Source organism: Prionailurus viverrinus, chromosome B3, assembly GCF_022837055.1.
Source record: "Prionailurus viverrinus isolate Anna chromosome B3, UM_Priviv_1.0, whole genome shotgun sequence".
Lineage (NCBI taxonomy): Eukaryota > Metazoa > Chordata > Mammalia > Carnivora > Felidae > Prionailurus > Prionailurus viverrinus.
Window position 1 is genome coordinate 128,015,668 of NC_062566.1, and position 21,087 is coordinate 128,036,754.

At 36.1% G+C, this 21,087-nt stretch overlaps 1 protein-coding gene across 14 annotated transcripts in view; it reads right to left on the reverse strand.

Annotated features, from left to right (window-relative positions):
- EML5 (EMAP like 5) overlaps window positions 1-21,087 on the reverse strand; it is a 181,322-nt gene that overhangs the window by 111,257 nt on the left and 48,978 nt on the right. For all 14 annotated transcript variants that reach the window (XR_007152815.1, XR_007152816.1, XM_047861738.1 and 11 more), the window contains 3 exons: window positions 8,397-8,534; window positions 3,805-4,061; window positions 2,485-2,697 (listed from right to left, as the gene is read on the reverse strand). Coding sequence is in view for 12 of the 14 variants with exons in the window: in XM_047861738.1 (XP_047717694.1) it covers window positions 2,485-2,697; window positions 3,805-4,061; window positions 8,397-8,534 (608 nt within the window). In the remaining 2 variants the exon portion in view is untranslated. The remainder of the gene's footprint in view (window positions 1-2,484; window positions 2,698-3,804; window positions 4,062-8,396; window positions 8,535-21,087) is intronic.

Consider the following 21,087-nt stretch of genomic DNA (forward strand, 5'->3'; position numbering starts at 1 on the left):
AGAATTCTAGGAAAATTGGGCCCTTAAGTTCAACATAAACTACCTATTTTTTTTTCAAGTTTTTAATCGAATTCTAGTTAATTAACATATATGGTAAAAATTGGTTTCAGGTGTAGAATTTAGTGATTCATCACTTACATATAACACCTGTGCTCATCACAAGTGCCCTCCTTAATAGCCATCACTCATTTGGCCCACCCCCCATTCCTACCTCCCTTCATCAAACCTGTTTCTTCTCCATAATTAAGAGTCTCTTATGGGTTCCTTCTCTATATTTTTTATCCTTCCCATATAGTCATCTGTTTTATTTCTTAAATTCCACATACAAGTGAAATCATATAGTATTTGTCTTTCTCTGACTGACTTATGTAACTTAGCTTAATAAACTCTAGTTCCATCTACGTCATTGCAAATGGCAAGATTTCATTCTTTTTGATGGCTGAGTAATATTCCACTGTATATATATATATTCCCACATTTTCTGTATCCATTCAACCGTCAATGGACTTTTGGGCTCTTTCCATAGTTCGGCTATTGTTGATAATGCTATTATAAACATTGGGGTGTATATGCCCCTTTGAATCTGTATTTTTGATTCCTTTGGGTAAATACCTAGTAGTGCAATTGCTGGGACATAGGGTAGTTCTGTTTTAACCTTTGAAGAACCTCCATATAGTTTTCCAGAGTGGCTACACCAGTTTGCATTCCCACATTTCTCACCAACCTCTGTTATTGCCTGAGTTGTTAATTTTAGCCATTCTGACAGGTGTGAGGTAGTAGCTCATTGTGCTTTGATTTGTATTTCCTTGATGATGACTGATGTTGACCATCTTTTCATGTGTCTGTTAGCCATCTGGATGTCTTCTTTGGAAAAATGTTCATGTCTTCTGCTTACTTCTTAACAGGATTATTTATTTTGGGGGTGTAGAGTTTCGTAAGTTCTTCATAGATTTTGGATAGTAATACTTTATCCGATATGTTATTTGCAAATATCTTCTCCCATTCCTTTGCAAATGACATATCTGAACTACCTACTTAAACACAACTATTCAGCTGTTCACTTTTTACTGAACTGCATTTTAACATGTATCTAAAAGCTTTTACCAATGACCAGGTAAAAATAATTACTACATTTGCTACAGATATTAATGCCCTAGGTATATACTCACTGCACCTAATCTAAAGCTCCATACTATATGAGAGAATTCTTTGAAAATTAGATCTCAGAAGAAAAACTCTGCTTTCCCTGAATAGTGAAAAACACTTTTTAAAAAAACATCTGGCTCAGTTGATAGATCACACGATTCTAGATCTTGGGGTCATGAATCTGAGCCCCACGATGAGACAAGTTCACTTAAGAAAACAAAACATGTATATCAACTACACTCAAATTAAAAGGGTTTAAAAAAAAGGCTTAAAATACTTACGATGAAAATTATTTTGTGTCCTGTTTTATTTTTGGTTTCCAGGAAACTAATTTCCTGATACTAATTGTCTATTCATATAATTATTTTAGTACTTATGGACTTGTTATAAGCTAACTCAAATATTTATTTGTCCCATGCTTTGTTCCACACAGTAATACACAGTATTTCACTTAATTATCCCCAAGTCTATGAACAGAATGTTTAATATCATCGTTTAAGTAGAGATCCAAGAAAAAAAGGTGATACATAAAATGTGTAGAAAATAAACAATGATAAGATCTCTTATTTATCTTACCCTGACTGTTTACACAAAGTATATAAATGCCAAAACAATATATGTTAAGGATTTAAACAAAAACACACCTGTACATGAAAACCAACCAAGAAACCAACAGGTTCCAAATTATGACCTGAGAGATTCTTGAGAAAAAGCCATGAGAAAAAAATGTCTTCTAAAAGATACATGTTTAACAAGTTAAATGATTAAAGATAATTAGAAATAAGAAAAGTGTGTCTCTCATTGTATAGTCTGACTCTATCAAATAATTCTGGGAGTGGAGAGAAAATGATTCTTTAAAAAGAGGTAAAGTATTAGTAAATTCTTAATGTGAGTTCAAAAATAATCTTCTAATAAAAATTTCACGTCCAAAATAACGGTAACAAACAATTTTTAAATTAGCAAAATAAATGTAGCTAATTCTGTTTTCATGCAACCCTTCACCAATTAATTAGTATACATATTTAAAAAAATATAAACCCTTTTATCTCGACTAATTTTCTACAAGAACTTAAAAGTCTTTTACTTAAAACAATTTTTCTAATTAATTTATTTGTTTTGAGAGAGACAGACAGACAGTGTGAGTGAGGGAGAGAGAATCCCAAGCAGCTTCCTCACTGTCAGTGCAGAGCCTGACACAAATCTCGAACTCACAGGACCATGAATCATGACCTGAGACGAACTGAGAGTCATATGCTTAACTGACTAAGCCACCCAGGTGCTCCTAAAAGTCTTTTGTAACAGATGAGCTACTTAACAGTATTTTGAAAGAAAAAATACCTTTTCTTAAACAAGGATATCGGAATAATTTTATAATTCCATAGTCATCAGCTGTAACTAAAACTTGGCCAATATAATTTCCATCTACTGAATTTATATCATTGATATCTGAATACTTGGGCCATATTCCATTTACTTCAAGGCCTGAAACACATGTCCATGAAGCCCAATGAACACCTTTTATTTCTTCTTTGTTTGTCACTTCTTTTCCTCCTAAAAATAAATAATAGTCTTAATTTAAGAAGTTATTTCATTTTATTTTTTCTCAAGCATAAATTATACTGATAACATGGTAAACTCCAAAATTTCTTTGCACTACAGTTAAAGGAGAGTAGCATGAATAGGTAGGTGAATACGGTAAGGAGAGAAGAAAACTAAACGAAAGGAAATTATTTAAAAAGCCACTACCCAAATTAGAGACACACAGATTTGATTCTGATGTAGCTTAGCAGGTTCACTCAAGTGGAGAATAAACATTAATCCTACTAAAATCATGCCAGATTAGTCACAACACTGTAAGTCAGAAGAACAAGTAAAAGCTGTAAGAAAGTGGCAAATCAGCTTTTAAATGAGAAACCTAAGAATATACATGGTTGAGAGAAAAAAAGAAAACTGAAGGACCATGAAGGAAGGATGGCCAGGGAGTAATACATTTATATTAGGGATCAGGGCATTAGGATTTGGTCCTAATTACACACACACACATTGGTAATAAAAAAACTTTTAGGGAGAGGCATTAATTTAATTATGCAGCTAGTTTTATTAAATAAGTTGTTGGAAAATAGTGACTAATTCATTAAGCATCCAACTAACTGAGGTACTGAGAGATAACATTTTGATGGTTGCTCTAATTCTTTTACAAATCTTTGGTGGAAACTCTCTCAAATTTAGGGTTTTAGCTATAGAATGGATATTTACAAAATTTATTTGAGGTAACCACAAAAAAAAAAAAAACCCCAAACAATTTATGGACAGGCATTGTTAGCAATTATATTTAATTAGTTCCACCCATAAAAATGGCACTTCGACTTTCTAACACAGAGTAGGACTTTACCAAATACTCCTCACATAGCACGGAATTCAACATCAAGTAGGTTTTAGATCCTCCAAGCAAAGAAGTTTTAATGAAGAACCAAAAAGATTTCAATAGGGCAGCCTGATGGAAAAGATCATAATGCCTGAAACATGAGCTCAGATCTTCTTTAATTTCCTGTAATCAAATGTATTTTATACTCTATTTCTCATCAAATTCTAAAATATTTTACAGGTACTAAAAATCCATAAATAATATTAATTTATTAGAAACTTAGAAACTTTTACCTGGCATCCTATAAAAAAGTCTTTTACCATTTCCATCATTTGTCTGTAAATATCTACTATCTGAGGACCAGTCAAGATGAGTGATGAAACTAAGCGACCCAACACATTCCCCAAACTTTTTATAACGTTGCGCAACGCCATAGATATCAACTGAGCTGTCATTGCATCCAACAGCAAGGTAAGTTCCATCTGGGGAATATTTTAACTCATGAATCGCCTCCTTCCTGTCTTTAATATGTACAACTTCGGTCATATCTCTGTAAAGAAAAAATGAGAGCGCATGAAAACAAGTCATTTGAGAATCAGTTCAGTTTTCAAATGTGTCTAAAATGACTATGAGGCTATATCAAGTATTTATAAATTATAAAACAAATATAAATGATACAAATATTAATTCAGGAACAATTACTTTGTTGAACAGAAATATAAGAGGACCAAATATGCTGGAAGTAGAAGAAAATGCTGAATTTTAGTTTTTTAATTACTTTAAGGTAGTTTAAAGATTCATACTAAATTTTCATACAATAAAGGAAATAAAATCACAGATTTTTATGATGAAGTTCCTTGGAAATACTGAGTTTATGAAAAATGCTTAATTACAAACACTGATTTTCAAATAAATTTTTATAATCAGACAAATGTGCAAAATTACATTCAAGAAATAAGGAAAAGAGGAATTGATTTGTATTCAGTAAGACACTTGAATGTGTATCTTTATATAGGCACCGCTAATTATTTTTATTTTAACCTCTTTGAGCTTTTTTAATACAGTACAAATTCTTCCCAATTAACGGCCATTTCAACCAGTAAAGTTAAACAATTTTTTCAATGATGCCTTATAACTGAGTTTTAGTTTGGGACACGCTGTATTGCAGATGCCTCTGAGACATCCAAGTGATGTTAAATAAACAACTGGAAATACACAGCTGGAGTTCAGAGGAGAGGTGAGAGTGAGGACTTGGAATGTATTTGGAACCATCAGGCTACGGCTGGAAACTGAAACTGGAGGCAGGATAAGACTATCTAAGGGAGAAAACACAGTAAGAAGAAGGACAAGCCTAGGCATGAACTTTGATGTCCTCCAATACCTACTGGTAGGCCCAAGATAATGAGCCTATAAAGAAAATGGAAGCAGGAGAAGTAGGCTGAAAAGAGAAAGAGAATTAACATTCAAAGTCTGGGAAGAGGATGTTTTGAAAAGGAGGGGGTGGTTAAGGGGGCCAAATACTGCTGAGTATCAACCTAGATGAAGACTGATGTTTCCTGGCCTTAGAGACAGGGTAGTGTTAGCAAAAGCTTTTTTCTTTTTTTTCTTTTTTAAAGTTTATTTTATTTATTTTGTGAGAAAGGGAAAAGAGAGTGTGCCAGCATGAGCAGGGAAGAGAGAGAAAGAGAGAAAGAGAGAAAGAGAGAAAGAGAGAGAGAGAGAGAGAGAATATCCCAAGCAGGCTCTGTGCTGTCAGTGCAGAGCCAGACCGGGGACTCGATCCCACAAACCATGAGATGGTGACCTGAGCCGAAATCAAGAGTTGTACACTTAACCGACTGAACTACCCAGGCAACCCCTATCCTAATCCTTTTAAAGTTGACATAATGTGGTAGTGACACGGTCAGAAAGAGACAAATGGCTAGCCACTGGTAGAATCTAAAATGACAATGTTTTTACAACCAAAGCCTACTCCATACCCTGCAAGAAACTTTATTCTATCCCCCAGGAAATTTGTTAACTGTGCCTATCAAGTTCTTCCTCTAAAGTCTTCCTAACTATTCATGAGAATGAATGAGTGCCTCTGAGGAGTCTGCTGTGCATCATACCATGCAGCCCACCATAAGTCAAAGTTTTACATGTATATATCTTCTAATTTTAAAAATATTTGCACTTTTTTCATTTAATTCCACGATATTAATGTTTATTTTAATATAAAATTGGTAACAATTTTTATCACAAGGAAGAGATGCTCTAGAAGTTATGTAACTTTGTGCTGGCACATCACCTTGTACCTCAATTTAAGAATCAGTGTGGGGGTGCCTGCACGGCTCAGTTGGTTGAGCATTTGACTCTTGATTTCAGCTCAGGTCATGATCCCAGGGTCATGGGATCAAACCTTGCATGGGGCTCCATGCTGGGCATAGAGCCTGCTTAAGATTCTCTCTCTTCCCCTCTGCCCCTCTCCCCTATTCGCCCACGCACTCTTGTGCACATGCTCTCATGCAGGTGTTCGTTCTCTAATAAAAAAATTTTTTTTTAAATAAAAGAGGATCAGTGTATTAGGGGGAACCTTGGATGGCTTAGTTGGTTAAACGCATCCAACTCTCGATCTCAGCTCAGGTTTTGATCTCAGGGTCGTGAGTTCAAGCCCCACATTGGGCTCCATGCTGGGCCTGGAGCCTACTGAAAAAAAAAATAGTAATAATAACCAGTGCGTTAGATTCAAATCTATTCAATATTCCTCCAGTCATAATATGAGGGTACGTTAGTACAGCTACACTTATGAATTTTGCTTTATGGTATAGAGAATATATACCACAAACCAAGAAGAAACAGTGACCAGGTGAGTTACAACAATAGCCAAAGTATGGAAAGAGCTCAAATGTCCATCAATGGATGAATGGATAAAGATGATGTGTTATATATATACAATGGAGTATTACTCAGCAATCAAAAAGAATGAAATCTTGCCATTTGCAACTACGTGGATGGGACTAGAAGGTATTATGCTAAGCGAAATTAGAAAAAGACATATGACTTCACTCATACAAAGACTTTTAAGATACAAAACAGATGAACATAAGGGAAGGGAAGCAAAATAATAAAAAACAAAATATAAAAACAGGGAGGGGGACAAAACATAAGAGACTCTTAGAGAACAAAATGAGAGTTGCTGGAGGGGTTGTGGGGGGGAATGGGCTAAATGGGTAAGGGGCTTAAGGAATCTACTTCTGAAATCACTGTTGCACCATGTGCTAACTAACTCGGATGTAAATTATAAAAATAAATAAATTATAGAAAGTAAAAAAAAAAAAAAAAGAAGAATATTGAGTTAAAGTTTTGTGGTTAAACTACAAAGGCATGCAGCAGTCATAATCACCACTCCAGTGATCCTGTCAGCAATGTTGGACTCCGTTGCTTAAACACTGACTTATTAGAAATAAGAACTTATTCACCCAGTTACTTGCAAATAATTGAAAGGTGAAATAAATGTACAATTAACAAAAATAATCACTATTTTTAATGCATACAAGCTAAACAAGAGGAACTCTTAGACATTTTCCAAGCATCTCAAATTCTTGGTTGCAAAACAATGTAAATGTACTTAATGCCATTGAATTTTGAAATATGGTTAAGATGGTAAATTTTATATTACACATATTTTATCACAATTTAAAAAGCAGTACAAGAGAAAAATCTTACCATATCTCATTGTAAAAATCTGTCCCAGAAAAGAGTCAGTGTCTAGAGAAACAGAAGTACAAAAAAAAAAAAAAAAAAAAGAAGAAAGAAAGAAAGAAAAAGAAAAAAGAAACAGAAGTACAAGAGAACACGAGGTACCTGAAGAAGCAAAAGATGTTTTATACAGTTGAAAGAAAGAGACTGAGGTAGAAAGAAACAGGCTGGAGATGGGCATTACTGGCTATGTTAAGGATTATGAACTTCCACTTAAGGACAGTGCTAAGCTTTTATCGTATTTTAGGAAGAGGAGGACTGCAAACAAATGTATTTCAAAATAGTGAACTGAAGAGTGAATAAGAAAAAGTCTTGAAAGAAGCAAAACAGGAGGTAAGGAGACCTGCTGAGACACTATCGCACCAATCCAGTTAGGAGATTGCAGAAGCCCATACAAGAGTACAATGGTGAGAATGGGAGGAAGCAGATTAATTTGAAGACTACTCAGGAAATAGATTCTCCAGAACTCTGTGATTAACTACACAAGGGAGGCAAAAGAGAGAAATGAATTAATGATTTCTGGACTGGGCAACTAAAAAGGTGGTCCTACCACTCACTAGGCTAAGGAGAAGGATTCTGTAAGTATATATGCTTATGAACACACATGGATCTACAGCAAAGTTTTTAATAGCTATATAGAATACAGTTGAATGCACCATAACTACAATTCAACACAGGATGTTAACTGCTTTAACAAATTCTTTCAACTTTTCTAATGATGCAAACAAAAAAAAAGTAGGCATTTTTTTTTCAAAGAATAAAGCTACAAATAACAAACATTTCACCCATTTTTAACTGCCCCAAGGCTACCCCCCACCCACCAGTAATGGCAGAGGATCATTACTGAAAACCAATACTACCAAGGAATGGAAGTCAAAACCCAAATTTGTAGCTCAAAATTTTAGCCATTAATTCACTAAACATTCTTAACCCCTAAAACCAAGGTTTTTGAGTTAACCACTTTCTGACAAAGCCATTTTTATTAATACACTTAATATTCAATAAAAGTAATATCTGATATATATGTGTGTATGTGTATATATATTAATAAGAAGGGAGGGAGGAAAGGAAATGGGTAAAAACAATGAGTATTATATAGTCTCACTTAAAAAAATTTACTGTTTTTATTTCTACTCCAATATCATACCTTACTCTAAGTACAGTGAATGAGCCATCCTTCATTCCAAGGGCAAGATGGATTCCATCTACATTTACAGCTGCACAACGAATTGGTTCTTCCATATTACACCTTGCTATTAGTGCATGATCTATTAGACTCCATATCCTGTAACATTTAATTAAAAGAGTAATTAACCACTGTGCGCTTAAAAAACTCTATGAAAAGATTTTGGTTAAAATAATCATCTCATTTTAAGAAAGTAAGATGAATCTAGAATTTTAACACTTTGCTTTGTCAGAAGGAGATCTTATTTATAAAAATAGGAATACTGTTCATATTTTAAAAGATAAGAATTCCAATTGTAATGACATCAAGTTTTTCCAATCATTCATTTTAGGTAGATGATTTCTACTCTGATCAAATGGGATACACACACCCACACATGTATATATACATATACACATACATACATATGGTATATATAAGGGGTGCGTGACTGCGTGTGGTATAGCGGTATATGGTATATACTATATATATAGTCTTAAAATTTTTTTTAAACATTTATTTTTGAGAGACAGAGAGAAACAGAGCATGAGCAGGGGAGCAGGAGAGAGAGAGGGAGACACAGAATCCGAAGCAGGCTCCAGGCTCCGAACTGTCTGCACAGAGCCCGACACGGGGCTCAAACTCACAAACCACAAGATCATGATCCAGCCGAAGTCGGCCACTTAACCGACTGAGCCACCCAGGCGTCCCTATAGTCTTTAAACTTAAGAGTAACATTTAAGACTATGCAAATTCAGAGTCTGTTCCAGACTCTAATGTTAGAAATCTATAATGGGTAAGTAGAAAATGCCATTGTTTGAAAAATTAAGAATTATACTTCTAAACATCCTAAAGGACAAAGAAAAAATACAAATGAAAATTAGTTAATATTTTCAAGTTATAATAAAATGTTTCATATCAAAACTTGTGGGATTCAGCTGAAATAGTACTTAGGAGAACTTTAAATACAGATATTGTAAAAACAAATGCTACAATTTAATGAACAGAAATCTACCCCAAGAGGTTAGGAAAAGATCAGCAAAACTAGATTTTTTAAGTGTTTTTAGAACAGTGTTTTTTTTTTTTTCAATATATGAAGTTTATTGTCAAATTGGTTTCCATACAACACCCAGTGCTCATCCCAAAAGGTGCCCTCCTCAATACCCATCACCCTCCCCTCCCTCCCACCCCCATCAACCTTCAGTTTGTTCTCAGTTTTTAAGAGTCTCTTATGCTTTGGCTCTCTTCCACTCTAACCTCTTTTTTTTTTTTTTCCTTCCCCTCCCCCATGGGTTCCTGTTAAGTTTCTCAGGATCCACATAAGAGTGAACACATATGGTATCTGTCTTTCTCTGTATGGCTTATTTCACTTAGCATCACACTCTCCAGTTCCATCCATGTTGCTACAAAGGGCCATATTTCATGCTTTCTCATTGCCACGTAGTACTCCATTGTGTATATACACCACAATTTCTTTATCCATTCATCAGTTGATGGACATTTAGGCTCTTTCCATCATTTGGCTATTGTTGAGAGTGCTGCTATAAACATTGGGGAACAAGTGCCCCTATGCATCAGTACTCCTGTATCCCTTGGGTAAATTCCTAGCAGTGCTATTGCTGGGTCATAGGGTAGGTCTATTTTTAATTTTTTGAGGAACCTCCACAATGTTTTCCAGAGTGGCTGCACCAATTTGCATTCCCACCAACAGTGCAAGAGGGTTCCCGTTTCTCCACATCCTCGCCAGCACCTATAGTCTCCTGATTTGTTCATTTTGGCCACTCTGACTGGCGTGAGGTGATATCTGAGTGTGGTTTTGATTTGTATTTCCCTGATGAGGAGCAACATTGAGCATCTTTTTATGTGCCTGTTGGCCATCCGGATGTCTTCTTTAGAGAAGTGTCTATTCATGTTTTCTGCCCATTTCTTCAGTGGATTATTTGTTTTTCAGGTGTGGAGTCTGGTGAGCTCTTTATAGATTTTGGATACTAGCCCTTTGTCCGATATGTCATTTGCAAATATCTTTTCCCATTCCGTTGGTTGCCTTTCAGTTTTGTTGGTTGTTTCCTTTGCTGTGCAGAAGCTTTTTATCTTCATGAGGTCCCAGTAGTTCATTTTTGCTTTTAATTCCCTTGCCTTTGGGGATGTGTCAAGTAAGAAATTGCTACGGCTGAGGTCAGAGAGGTCTTTTCCTGCTTTCTCCTCTAGGGTTTTGATGGTTTCCTGTCTCACATTCAGGTCCTTTATCCATTTTGAGTTTACTTTTGTGAATGGTGTGAGAAAGTGGTCTAGTTTCAATCTTCTGCATGTTGCTGTCCAGTTCTCCCAGCACCATTTGTTAAAGAGACTGTCTTTTTTCCATTGGATGTTCTTTCCTGCTTTGTCAAAGATGAGTTGGCCATACGTTTGTGGGTCTAGTTCTGGGGTTTCTATTCGATTCCATTGGTCTATGTGTCTGTTTTTGTGCCAGTACCATGCTGTCTTGATGATGACAGCTTTGTAGTAGAGGCTAAAGTCTGGGATTGTGATGCCTCCTGCTTTGGTCTTCTTCTTCAAAATTACTTTGGCTATTCGGGGCCTTTTGTGGTTCCATACGAATTTTAGGATTGCTTGTTCTAGTTTCGAGAAGAATGCTGCTGCAATTTTGATTGGGATTGCATTGAATGTGTAGATAGCTTTGGGTAGTATTGACATTTTAAGAATATTTATTCTTCCAATCCATGAGCACGGAATGTTTTTTCCATTTCTTTGTATCTTCTTCAATTTCCTTCATAAGCTTTCCATAGTTTTCAGCATACAGATCTTGTACATCTTTGGTTAGATTTATTCCTAGGTATTTTATGCTTCTTGGTGCAATTGTGAATGGGATCAGTTTCTTTATTTGTCTTTCTGTTGCTTCATTATTAGTGTATAAGAATGCAACTGATTTCTGTACCTTGATTTTGTATCCTGAAACTTTGCTAAATTCATGTATCCGTTCTAGCAGACTTCTGGTGGAGTCTATCAGATTTTCCATGTATAATATCATGTCATCTGCAAAAAGGGAAAGCTTGACTTCATCTTTGCCAATTTTGATGCCTTTGATTTCCTTTTGTTGTCTGATTGCTGATGCTAGAACTTCCAACACTATGTTAAACAACAGCGGTGAGAGTGGACATCCCTGTCGTGTTCCTGATCTCAGGGAAAAAGCTCTCAGTTTTTCCCCATTGAGGATGATGTTAGCTGTGGGCTTTTCATAAATGGCTTTTATGATCTTTAGGTATGTTCCTTCTATCCCGACTTTCTCGAGGGTTTTTATTAAGAAACATTGCTGAATTTTATCAAAGGCCTTTTCTGCATCGATTGACAGGATCATATGGTTCTTATCTTTTCTTTTATTAATGTGATGTATCACACTGATTGATTTGCGAATGTTGAACCAGCCCTGCATCCCAGGAATGAATCCCACTTGATCATGGTGAATATTTCTTTTTATATGCTGTTGAATTCGGTTTGCTAGTATCTTATTGAGAATTTTTGCATCCATATTGGTCAGGGATATTGGCCTGTAGTTCTCTTTTTCCACTGGGTCTCTGTCTGGTTTAGGAATCAAAGTAATACTGGCTTCATAGAATGAGTCTGGAAGTTTTCCTTCCCTTTCTATTTTTTGGAATAGCTTGAGAAGGATAGGTATTATCTCTGCTTTAAACGTCTGGTAGAACTCCCCGGGGAAGCCATCTGGTCCTGGACTCTTATTTGTTGGGAGATTTTTGATGACTGATTCAATTTCTTTGCTGGTTATGGGTCTGTTCAAGCTTTCTATTTCCTCCTGATTGAGTTTTGGAAGCGTGTGGGTGTTTAGGAATTTGTCTATTTCTTCCAGGTTGTCCAGTTTGTTGGCATATAATTTTTCATAGTATTCCCTGATAATTGCTTGTATCTCTGAGGGATTGGTTGTAATAATTCCATTTTCATTCATGATTTTATCTATTTGGGTCATCTCCCTTTTCTTTTTGAGAAGCCTGGCTAGAGATTTATCAATTTTGTTTATTTTTTCAAAAAACCAACTCTTGGTTTCGTTGATCTGCTCTACAGTTTTTTTAGATTCTATATTGTTTATTTCTGCTCTGATCTTTATTATTTCTCTTCTTCTGCTGGGTTTAGGCTGCCTTTGCTGTTCTGCTTCTATTTCCTTTAGGTGTGCTGTTAGATTTTGTATTTGGGATTTTCTTGTTTCTTGAGATAGGCCTGGATTGCAATGTATTTTCCTCTCAGGACTGCCTTCGCTGCATCCCAAAGCATTTGGATTGTTGTATTTTCATTTTCATTTGTTTCCATATATTTTTAAATTTCTTCTCTAATTGCCTGGTTGACCCATTCATTCTTTAGTAGGGTGTTCTTTAACCTCCATGCTTTTGGATGTTTTCCAGACTTTTTCCTGTGGTTGATTTCAAGCTTCATCGCATTGTGGTCTGAAAGTATGCATGGTATGATTTTAATTCTTGTATACTTATGAAGGGCTGTTTTGTGACCCAGTATGTGATCTATCTTGGAGAAGGTTCCATGTGCACTCGAGAAGAAAGTATATTCTGTTGCTTTGGGATGCAGAGTTCTAACTATATCTGTCAAGTCCATCTGATCCAATGTATCATTCAGGGCCCTTGTTTCTTTATTGACTGTGTGTCTAGATGACCTATCCATTTCTGTAAGTGGAGTTTTAAAGTCCCCCTGCAATTACCACATTCTTATCAATAAGGTTGCTTATGTTTATGAGTAATTGTTTTATATATTTGGGGGCTCCTGTATTCAGCACATAGACATTTATAATTGTTAGCTCTTCCTGATGGATAGACCCTGTGATTATTATATAATGCCCTTCTTCATCTCTTGTTACAGCCTTTGATTTAAAGTCTAGTTTGTCTGATATAAGTATGGCTACTCCAGCTTTGACTTCCAGTGGCATGATAAATAGTTCTCCATCCCCTCACTCTCAATCTGAAGGTGTCCTCAGGTCTAAAATGAGTGTCTTTTAGACAGCAAATAGATGGGTCTTGTTATCCATTCTGATACCCTATGTCTTTTGGTTGGCTCATTTAGTCCATTTACATTCAGTGTTATTACAGAAAGATATGGGTTTAGAGTCATTGTGATGTCCGTAGGTTTCATGCTTGTAGCGATGTCTCTGGTACTTTGTCTCACAGGATCCCCCTTAGGATCTCTTGTAGGGCTGGTTTAGTGGTGACTAATTCCTTCAGTTTTTGTTTGTTTGGGAAGACCTTTATCTCTCCTTCTATTCTAAATGACAGACTTGCTGGATAAAGGATTCTCGGCTGCACATTTTTTCTGTTCATCACATTGAAGATCTCCTGCCATTCCTTTATGGCCTGCCAAGTTTCAGTAGAGAGATCAGTCACGAGTCTTATAGGTCTCCCTTTGTATGTTAGAACACATTTATCTCTAGCTGCTTTCAGAATTTTCTCTTTATCCTTGTATTTTGCCAGTTTCACTATGATATGTCGTGCAGAAGATTGATTCAAGTTACTCTGAAGGGAGTTCTCTGTGCCTCTTGGATTTCAATGCCTTTTTCCTTCCCCAGATCCGGGAAGTTCTCAGCTATTATTTCTTCAAGTACACCTTCAGCACCTTTCCCTCTCTCTTCCTCCTCTGGAATACCAATTATATGTAGATTATTTCTCTTTAGTGCATCACTTAGTTCTCTAATTTTCCCCTCATACTCCTGGATTTTTTTATCTTTTTCTCAGCTTCTTTGTCCATAACTTTATCTTCTTTTTTTTTTTTTAAATAATTTTTTTTTCAACGTTTATTTTTTTGGGACAGAGAGAGACAGAGCATGAACAGGGGAGGGGCAGAGAGAGAGGGAGACACAGAATCGGAAACAGGCTCCAGGCTCTGAGCCATCAGCCCAGAGCCCGACGCGGGGCTCGAACTCATGGACCGCGAGATCGTGACCTGGCTGAAGTCGGACGCTTTACCGACTGCGCCACCCAGGCGCCCCCATAATTTTATCTTCTAGTTCACCTATTCTCTCCTCTACCTCTTCAATCCGAGCCATAGTTGTCTCCATTTTATTTTGCAGTTCATTGATCGCATTTTTAGCTCCTCCTGGCTGTTCCTTAGTCCCTTGATCTCTGTAGCAAGAGATTCTCTGCTGTCCTTTATACTGTTTTCAAGCCCAGCGATTAATTTTATGACTATTATTCTAAGTTCACTTTCTGTTATATTGTTTAAATCCTTTTTGATCAGTTCGTTAGCTGTTGTTATTTCCTGGACATTTTTCTGAGAGGAATTCTTCCGTTTCGTCATTTTGGATAGTCCCTGGAGTGGTGCGGGACTGTGGGGCACTTCCCCTGTGCTGTCTTGAATAACTTGCGTTGGTGGGCAGGGCCGCAGTCAGACCTGATGTCTGCCCCAGTCCACCGCTGGGGCCACAGCCAGACTGGTGTGTGCCTTCTCTTCCCCTGAGCAGTTTTTTTTTTTTTTTTAAACATTCTATTTGTTGATGTTTTATAGGAAAAATGGTTTTGTATATTGCTTTGATAGCTAGGAAATTTGTTAAACTATCTTTTTAATTCCAATAATTTCTCTGCATTTTCTTCTTCATTTTATACATATATAATCATAACATCAGCAAATGACAGTTGTTTCTTCCATTCCAAACCAAATATCTTTATATAAATATATTACACAGATATAGCCTTACTGTGCTGACAAAGATTTCTAGTCTACAGCTGAATATAATGGTGACAAATATAATGGTGAAAGTTGACATCACTGTCTTCTTCCTGATTCCAAAGGAAAACTTTCAGTATTTCAATAACAATTATATTTACCAAAGACTTTATGCTCTACCACAAGGGTTAGCAATCCACAGCCTGTAGGCCAAACCAGGACCACTGTCTGTTTTTGTACAGTCTGGAAAGGTAAGAATGGTTTTTACATTTTTAAATGGTTGGGACAAAAATTTTAAATGACAACGTTTTGAGATATGAGAGAATTCTAGGAAATTCAAATTTCAGTGTCTGTAAATCAAGTTTCATGGAAACACAGCCACACTTTTTGTTTACATGGTTGCTTTCATACTGCAGAGGCAGAGTGGAGTTGTTGCCAAAGGAACAGCAGATGGTATGTGACGTTCACATCACTTTGTACTGCCCCTTCCATGCACTACAAATTGCAGTGACAGAGTTACAAGCTGACAGAATTTCAGTGCTAGGTGTATTAATCACATATACCCATTGTGTCAAAACAAGAAGAAAAAGAGAAAAGTGAACTTCACAGGTTGCATTTTTAAGGCACAGTGGAGCATGAATTATATCGGTACTGATTTAGATGGTACAGCACTGTATTATGCAATAACACTATAGCTGCTCTAAAAAAACACAAATACAGATTAACATTACTGGACTAAGTACTCATCACGGTATCTTTGACTCACAGGAAAGCAATGATTAGAAAAATTCAAATTTAAAAATTAAAATGTGATGTCAACAAAAGTTAAGTTTCTAAGTGGCTTGTTAGCCAAACAAGGAAAGCTGTTTCTTGGTAATGGATTAATTATATTATTTTAAATTGCAGTGGCTAAAGAAATGTGTCCAGAGAAAATAAATTTAAGGTTATTAGCTTTTAGGTCAGAATAGTTTCTCAAAGAGTTGAAGGTGTTGGAAAAACCACCAACAGTTGACTTAAAACAAGACAAACAATATTCAGTGGTTTCCCTGAATTCTGGTGAGTCAACAGATGTTAACAATACTACTAAGTTATTTATTTGAAGAGTCAATGCCAAGTTTGAAGCAATGAAAAATTAGTTTCTGTCGCTAGTCAGTGTGGAACAACTACAAGCTAGAATGTTTTCAAAGACGTTAAGTGAAAAAGCACTAAACCAATACAATGTAAAGTGGCATTAGATGGGGCTGAAAAACATGGATAGAAAAAAATAGCCGTGGCAAACTTACAAAGCCTATAAAAATGTAAGGTTTTGTTCAAAAAGCCTACAATTATTCACTGTTTTTTTTTAAGTTTATTTATTTTGAGAGAGAGACAGAGAGAATATCCCAAGCAGGCTCTGTGCTTTGAGTGCGGAGCTGGAGGCATGGCTTGATCCCATGTCGTGAGAATCACCAAACCAAATGTCAGATGCTCAACTGAGCAACCTGAGCCACCCAGGCACCCCTCACTACATTATTCTTTAGCAAGTATTTTGCAAACAAAACAACAAAAAAAACTGAATCATGTTTTGAACCAATAGTTCTGAAGTTTTGTCGGGAACAGAAGCTCAAAATCCTGACTTGCTGTACCACACAGCAGTTAATGGCTTAATTAACAGTGGTAAAGTATTATTATGCTATTTTGATCTCAGAGTCTCGAATGAAATTTTTCAGAACCAGAAATGCCCTCAATTACTATTATAAAAACTTAACAGCTTTGGAAATTAGCTTTCACTGAAGATTTGATGCTGTTTCTTAATGAATTCAATCTAAAGTTACAATGTAAAAGAAGCAATTTTATGTAAAACTTATACCATGGTAAAGTTATTTTGACAATAACTAATGTTGTTTGAATAACATCATCAAGCAGCTTTATACTACTCTTCCTGTGCTATCAAAACTTGAAACAAGATCTCTATTCCCACACAAATTACAGGGGATATTTTTTTCAGAGGTGTTTTAGCAGAGTATGCTGGCCTACATTCCATGGGTGTGCCTTGAGGTTTTTTTTCTTTTTCTTTTTTTAAATGTATTTATTGAAACTCAAGTTAGTTAACATACAGTGTAGTATTGGTTTCAGGAGTAGAACCTAGTGATTCATCCCTTATATATAACACCCAGTGTTCATGCCAACAAGTGTCCTCCTTGATGCCCATCACCCATTTAGCCCATCCCCCTACCCACCACCTCTCCAGCAACCCTCAGTTTATTCTCTGTATTTACGAACCTCTTATGGTTTGCCTCCTGTTTTTATCTTATTTTGCCTTCCCTTCCCCTATGTTCATAATGTTTTGTTTCTTAAATTCCGTATATGAGTGAAATCATATGGGATCTGTCTTTCTCTAACTTATTTCACTTAGCATAAAACATTCTAGCTCCATCCACGTCATTGCAAATGGCAAGATTTCATTCTTTTTGAACGGGGCCTTGGGTCTTGACATCTGCCCCCATGCCCTAGGAGAAAGCTACAAAGGTCAAGTTCAGTCAAAGGAAGACAAATGCCCTCAAGGCAAAGTGGCATTGGCCTGCTTGTGCTCCTAAATTCCCATTTTCTTTCACAATTTGGATAATAGTTCTTTAATATCTTGACTATTCCTTGAAGATTTTACATTTTAACCAACATTTTTAGTTGTTTTCAATGCAAGAGATCCTTCCCAATAACTTCCCCAACAAAACAGAAACCGAAGACTGAGCAATTACTTCTAAAGGACAAGCTGCATTTTTTCCAACAGCTATGCAACTGGTAATAGCAGTTCTCCTAAAATGAATTATAAGATAGTTCCTAACAAAGCACATGGGTAAGTGTAATCCCACACTAAATTTCCAGGTGGACACAGAGCTATGGCATTTCCCATCCACAGAGAACTGAGTAGCGCAATGACAGTAAAAAACAGGATGGATTAACACTGTTATCTAGAAAGATTAGGTTGCATATTCCACTTTATTTCTTATACTGAAGTAAATTTTACACAGGTTAGCAGTTAAACATACAAAATAAAGCCATTAAAACACAGAAGCATATACTGAAAACTTTTTTAACTTTGCAGATTTCTCGATGGTAGAAAACTCAGAAATCATAAAAGAAAATATTGTTCAGTTCATAAAATAACAAAAAAACACATGTGTGGCAAAAAACCTAAGCAAAGTAAAAAGCAAGTAACAAATTGGTGAAAATTATTTTCAACTTACATCAGAAACAGTTAATATCTATAACATATAAAAAACTGCTAACTATAAAGGAGGAAATAATCTACAATCCTACAAAAAATGATAAGAAATGTGAATAGATTACACAAAGAATTCCAGGGAACCAACAATGTTTTAAACTACTAAATGAGAAAGAATTAAGCACTTTCCTGTTTTCTTGTACAAATTATACCCAAGATAACCAAACAGTTGATGAGGAGAAATTCTTTTTATAGAGATAGGATACCTAACTAATGACTATGAGTGATGAAGTTAAAATACCATATATGAAACTCTTAATAAAAGATCTAGGTCGTGGATTTTTGACAGGTGCAATACTGCCCCAAAGGGACTAAAAATGATTATTTTTATTTGTTTCAAGCTTTTAAATTCTAGTTAGTTAATATGTAGTGTAATACTGGTTTCAGGGGTAGAATTTAGTAATTCTTCACTTACATGTAACACCAAGTGCTCTTCACAAGTGCCCTTAGTGCCCACTAAGCACTGGCATCCTCTGCCCATCCTCTGCCCACCTCCCCTCCAGCAACCCTCAGTTTGTTCTCTATAGTTAAGAGTCTCTTATGGTTTGCCTCCCTCTCTTTTTTCCCTTTTTTCCTCCTTCCTCTATGTTCATCTGTTTTTTTTTTCTTAAATTCCACATGAGTGAAATCATATGGTATTTGTCTTTCTCTGACTTGTTTTGGTTCACATAATGCACTCTAGCTCCACCCACATCATTGCAAATGGCAAGATTTCATTACTTTTGATAGCTGAATAATATTGGTGTGCACACACGCACGTTTGTGTATATACCATATCTTCTCTATCCATTTATCAGATGAACATTTTGGCTCTTTCCATAATTTGCCTATTGTTGATAGTGCTGCTACAGACATTGGAGTGCACGTGTCCCTTCCAATCAGTATTTTTGTATCCTTTGGATAAATACCTAGTAGTTCAATTGCTGGGTCATAGGGTAGTTCTATTTTTAACTTTTTGAGGAAATGCCATACTGTTTTCTACAGTGGCTGCACCAGTTTGCATTCCCACCAAGAGTGTAAGAAGGTTCCCAAGGGGGCTAAAAATTAGTCCTTAGGAATGAAAATTTTAAATAGTATAATGGTTTGTGGCTCTCTAATGGGCCAAAATACAAAAACAGAGATGTACTTTTTGTGGTGTTAAAATTTCACATGAAGGGGGTATAATCTGGGGAAAAAATATCTAAAAATTCTCATTAGGAAAACAATTCAAAAAAGGTTGAGAAACAGTGAAGTAGATAATAACCATCAATGGCTGCTAAAATGATTTGAAAAAGAGAATACACATTAGATACCACCAAACAGGGATACACGTTACCATCTAGGAAATATTCTTGGTTAAAATTTGTAACTGCATCTCGTCAAATCTCTAGACCTACTTATCAGTTTATACAATAAAGGGAAGAGAGAATGTATTAAAATACAGTGAGTGTGCAAGTTGGCCAAATCCAGAATGTGGGGAGCTCTGGAAGGTGAATACTTAATTTCTTCAACAAATAAGAATAAAAAGGGGGAGGGAGGATGGAAGCTACAGAAAAAGATTTAAAGGACATATTGACAACCAGGCACCCCAAGTTAAACCACAAATTTCTGATATCAGGTCCTGGTTAAGACATGAGAATTTGCATTTCTTATAAGGAATATTGATGCTGCTAGTCCAAGAACCACACTTTGAGAACCACTATCATAGACCATCTGCTAATTTCTTTCAAATATAGACAGATGTGAGATATTTTAAAGTAATTAGAGAAAAACCAATGAGCTAATAGAAAATAGGCAAAGAACTTGAACAGACAGGTCAGAGAAAAGGAAATACAAATGTCCTCTAAACATAAGTAAACATACTCAACACCTCTCAATATGAGAGAAATGAGTGTTTTCACAGCATAACAAAAGATCATTTCATACCTTTTGGGATAATTAGTGCTGCCATGGGTATGGGAAAACAGGCACTGCCATACGTTATATGGCATATATATGGTTATATACATATGTTTTCACACAGCATTCCTTTGGGTCCTTAGAGTTAGGCTCCAAGGAAGGTCCATATACTACAGTTGTTGCTATGTCCTTTAAATCTTTTTCTGTAGCTTCCTTCCTCCCTCCCCCCTTTTTATTCTTAAGTTATTGAAGAAACTAAGTATTTGCCTTCCAGAGCTCCCCACATTCTGGATTTGGCTAACTTGCACACTCACCGTATTTTAATACATTATCTCTTCTGTTTATTGTATACACAGGTATATAAATGGTTATTGCCTCTATATAAGACATGATCTATCAAAATTTAAAATTCATACATCATTTGGACACTAAGAAGTTCCACAGAGATATGCATGTTTACACATGTACAAAATAGCATAGTAAAAGGACATTCATTGCAAGCACTGTATTTAATAGCACAAAACTGGAAGAACCTAAATTCTCATCAATGATGGACTAGGAAGATGGTAGAACAGAAGGATCCTAAGCTTACCTCCTCACATGTATACATGGAGGCAACAGCTACATATAATACAATTCACTCTGAAGATAACCTGAAGATTAACAGGACAGATTGACTATAGCTAAAGACATAAAGTAGCAGTCAAAACGGGAATGGTAGGGGGAGCAGAGACGTAGTCGGGTACCACACCCCCAGCACAACAAACTACAAGCAGGAGGGATATTCCAGGTACAGAGATCCACCCTGAGGACCAAGGGGATCAAGCCCCACATCAAGTACCCCAGGCCCTTGGTATGGTGTGG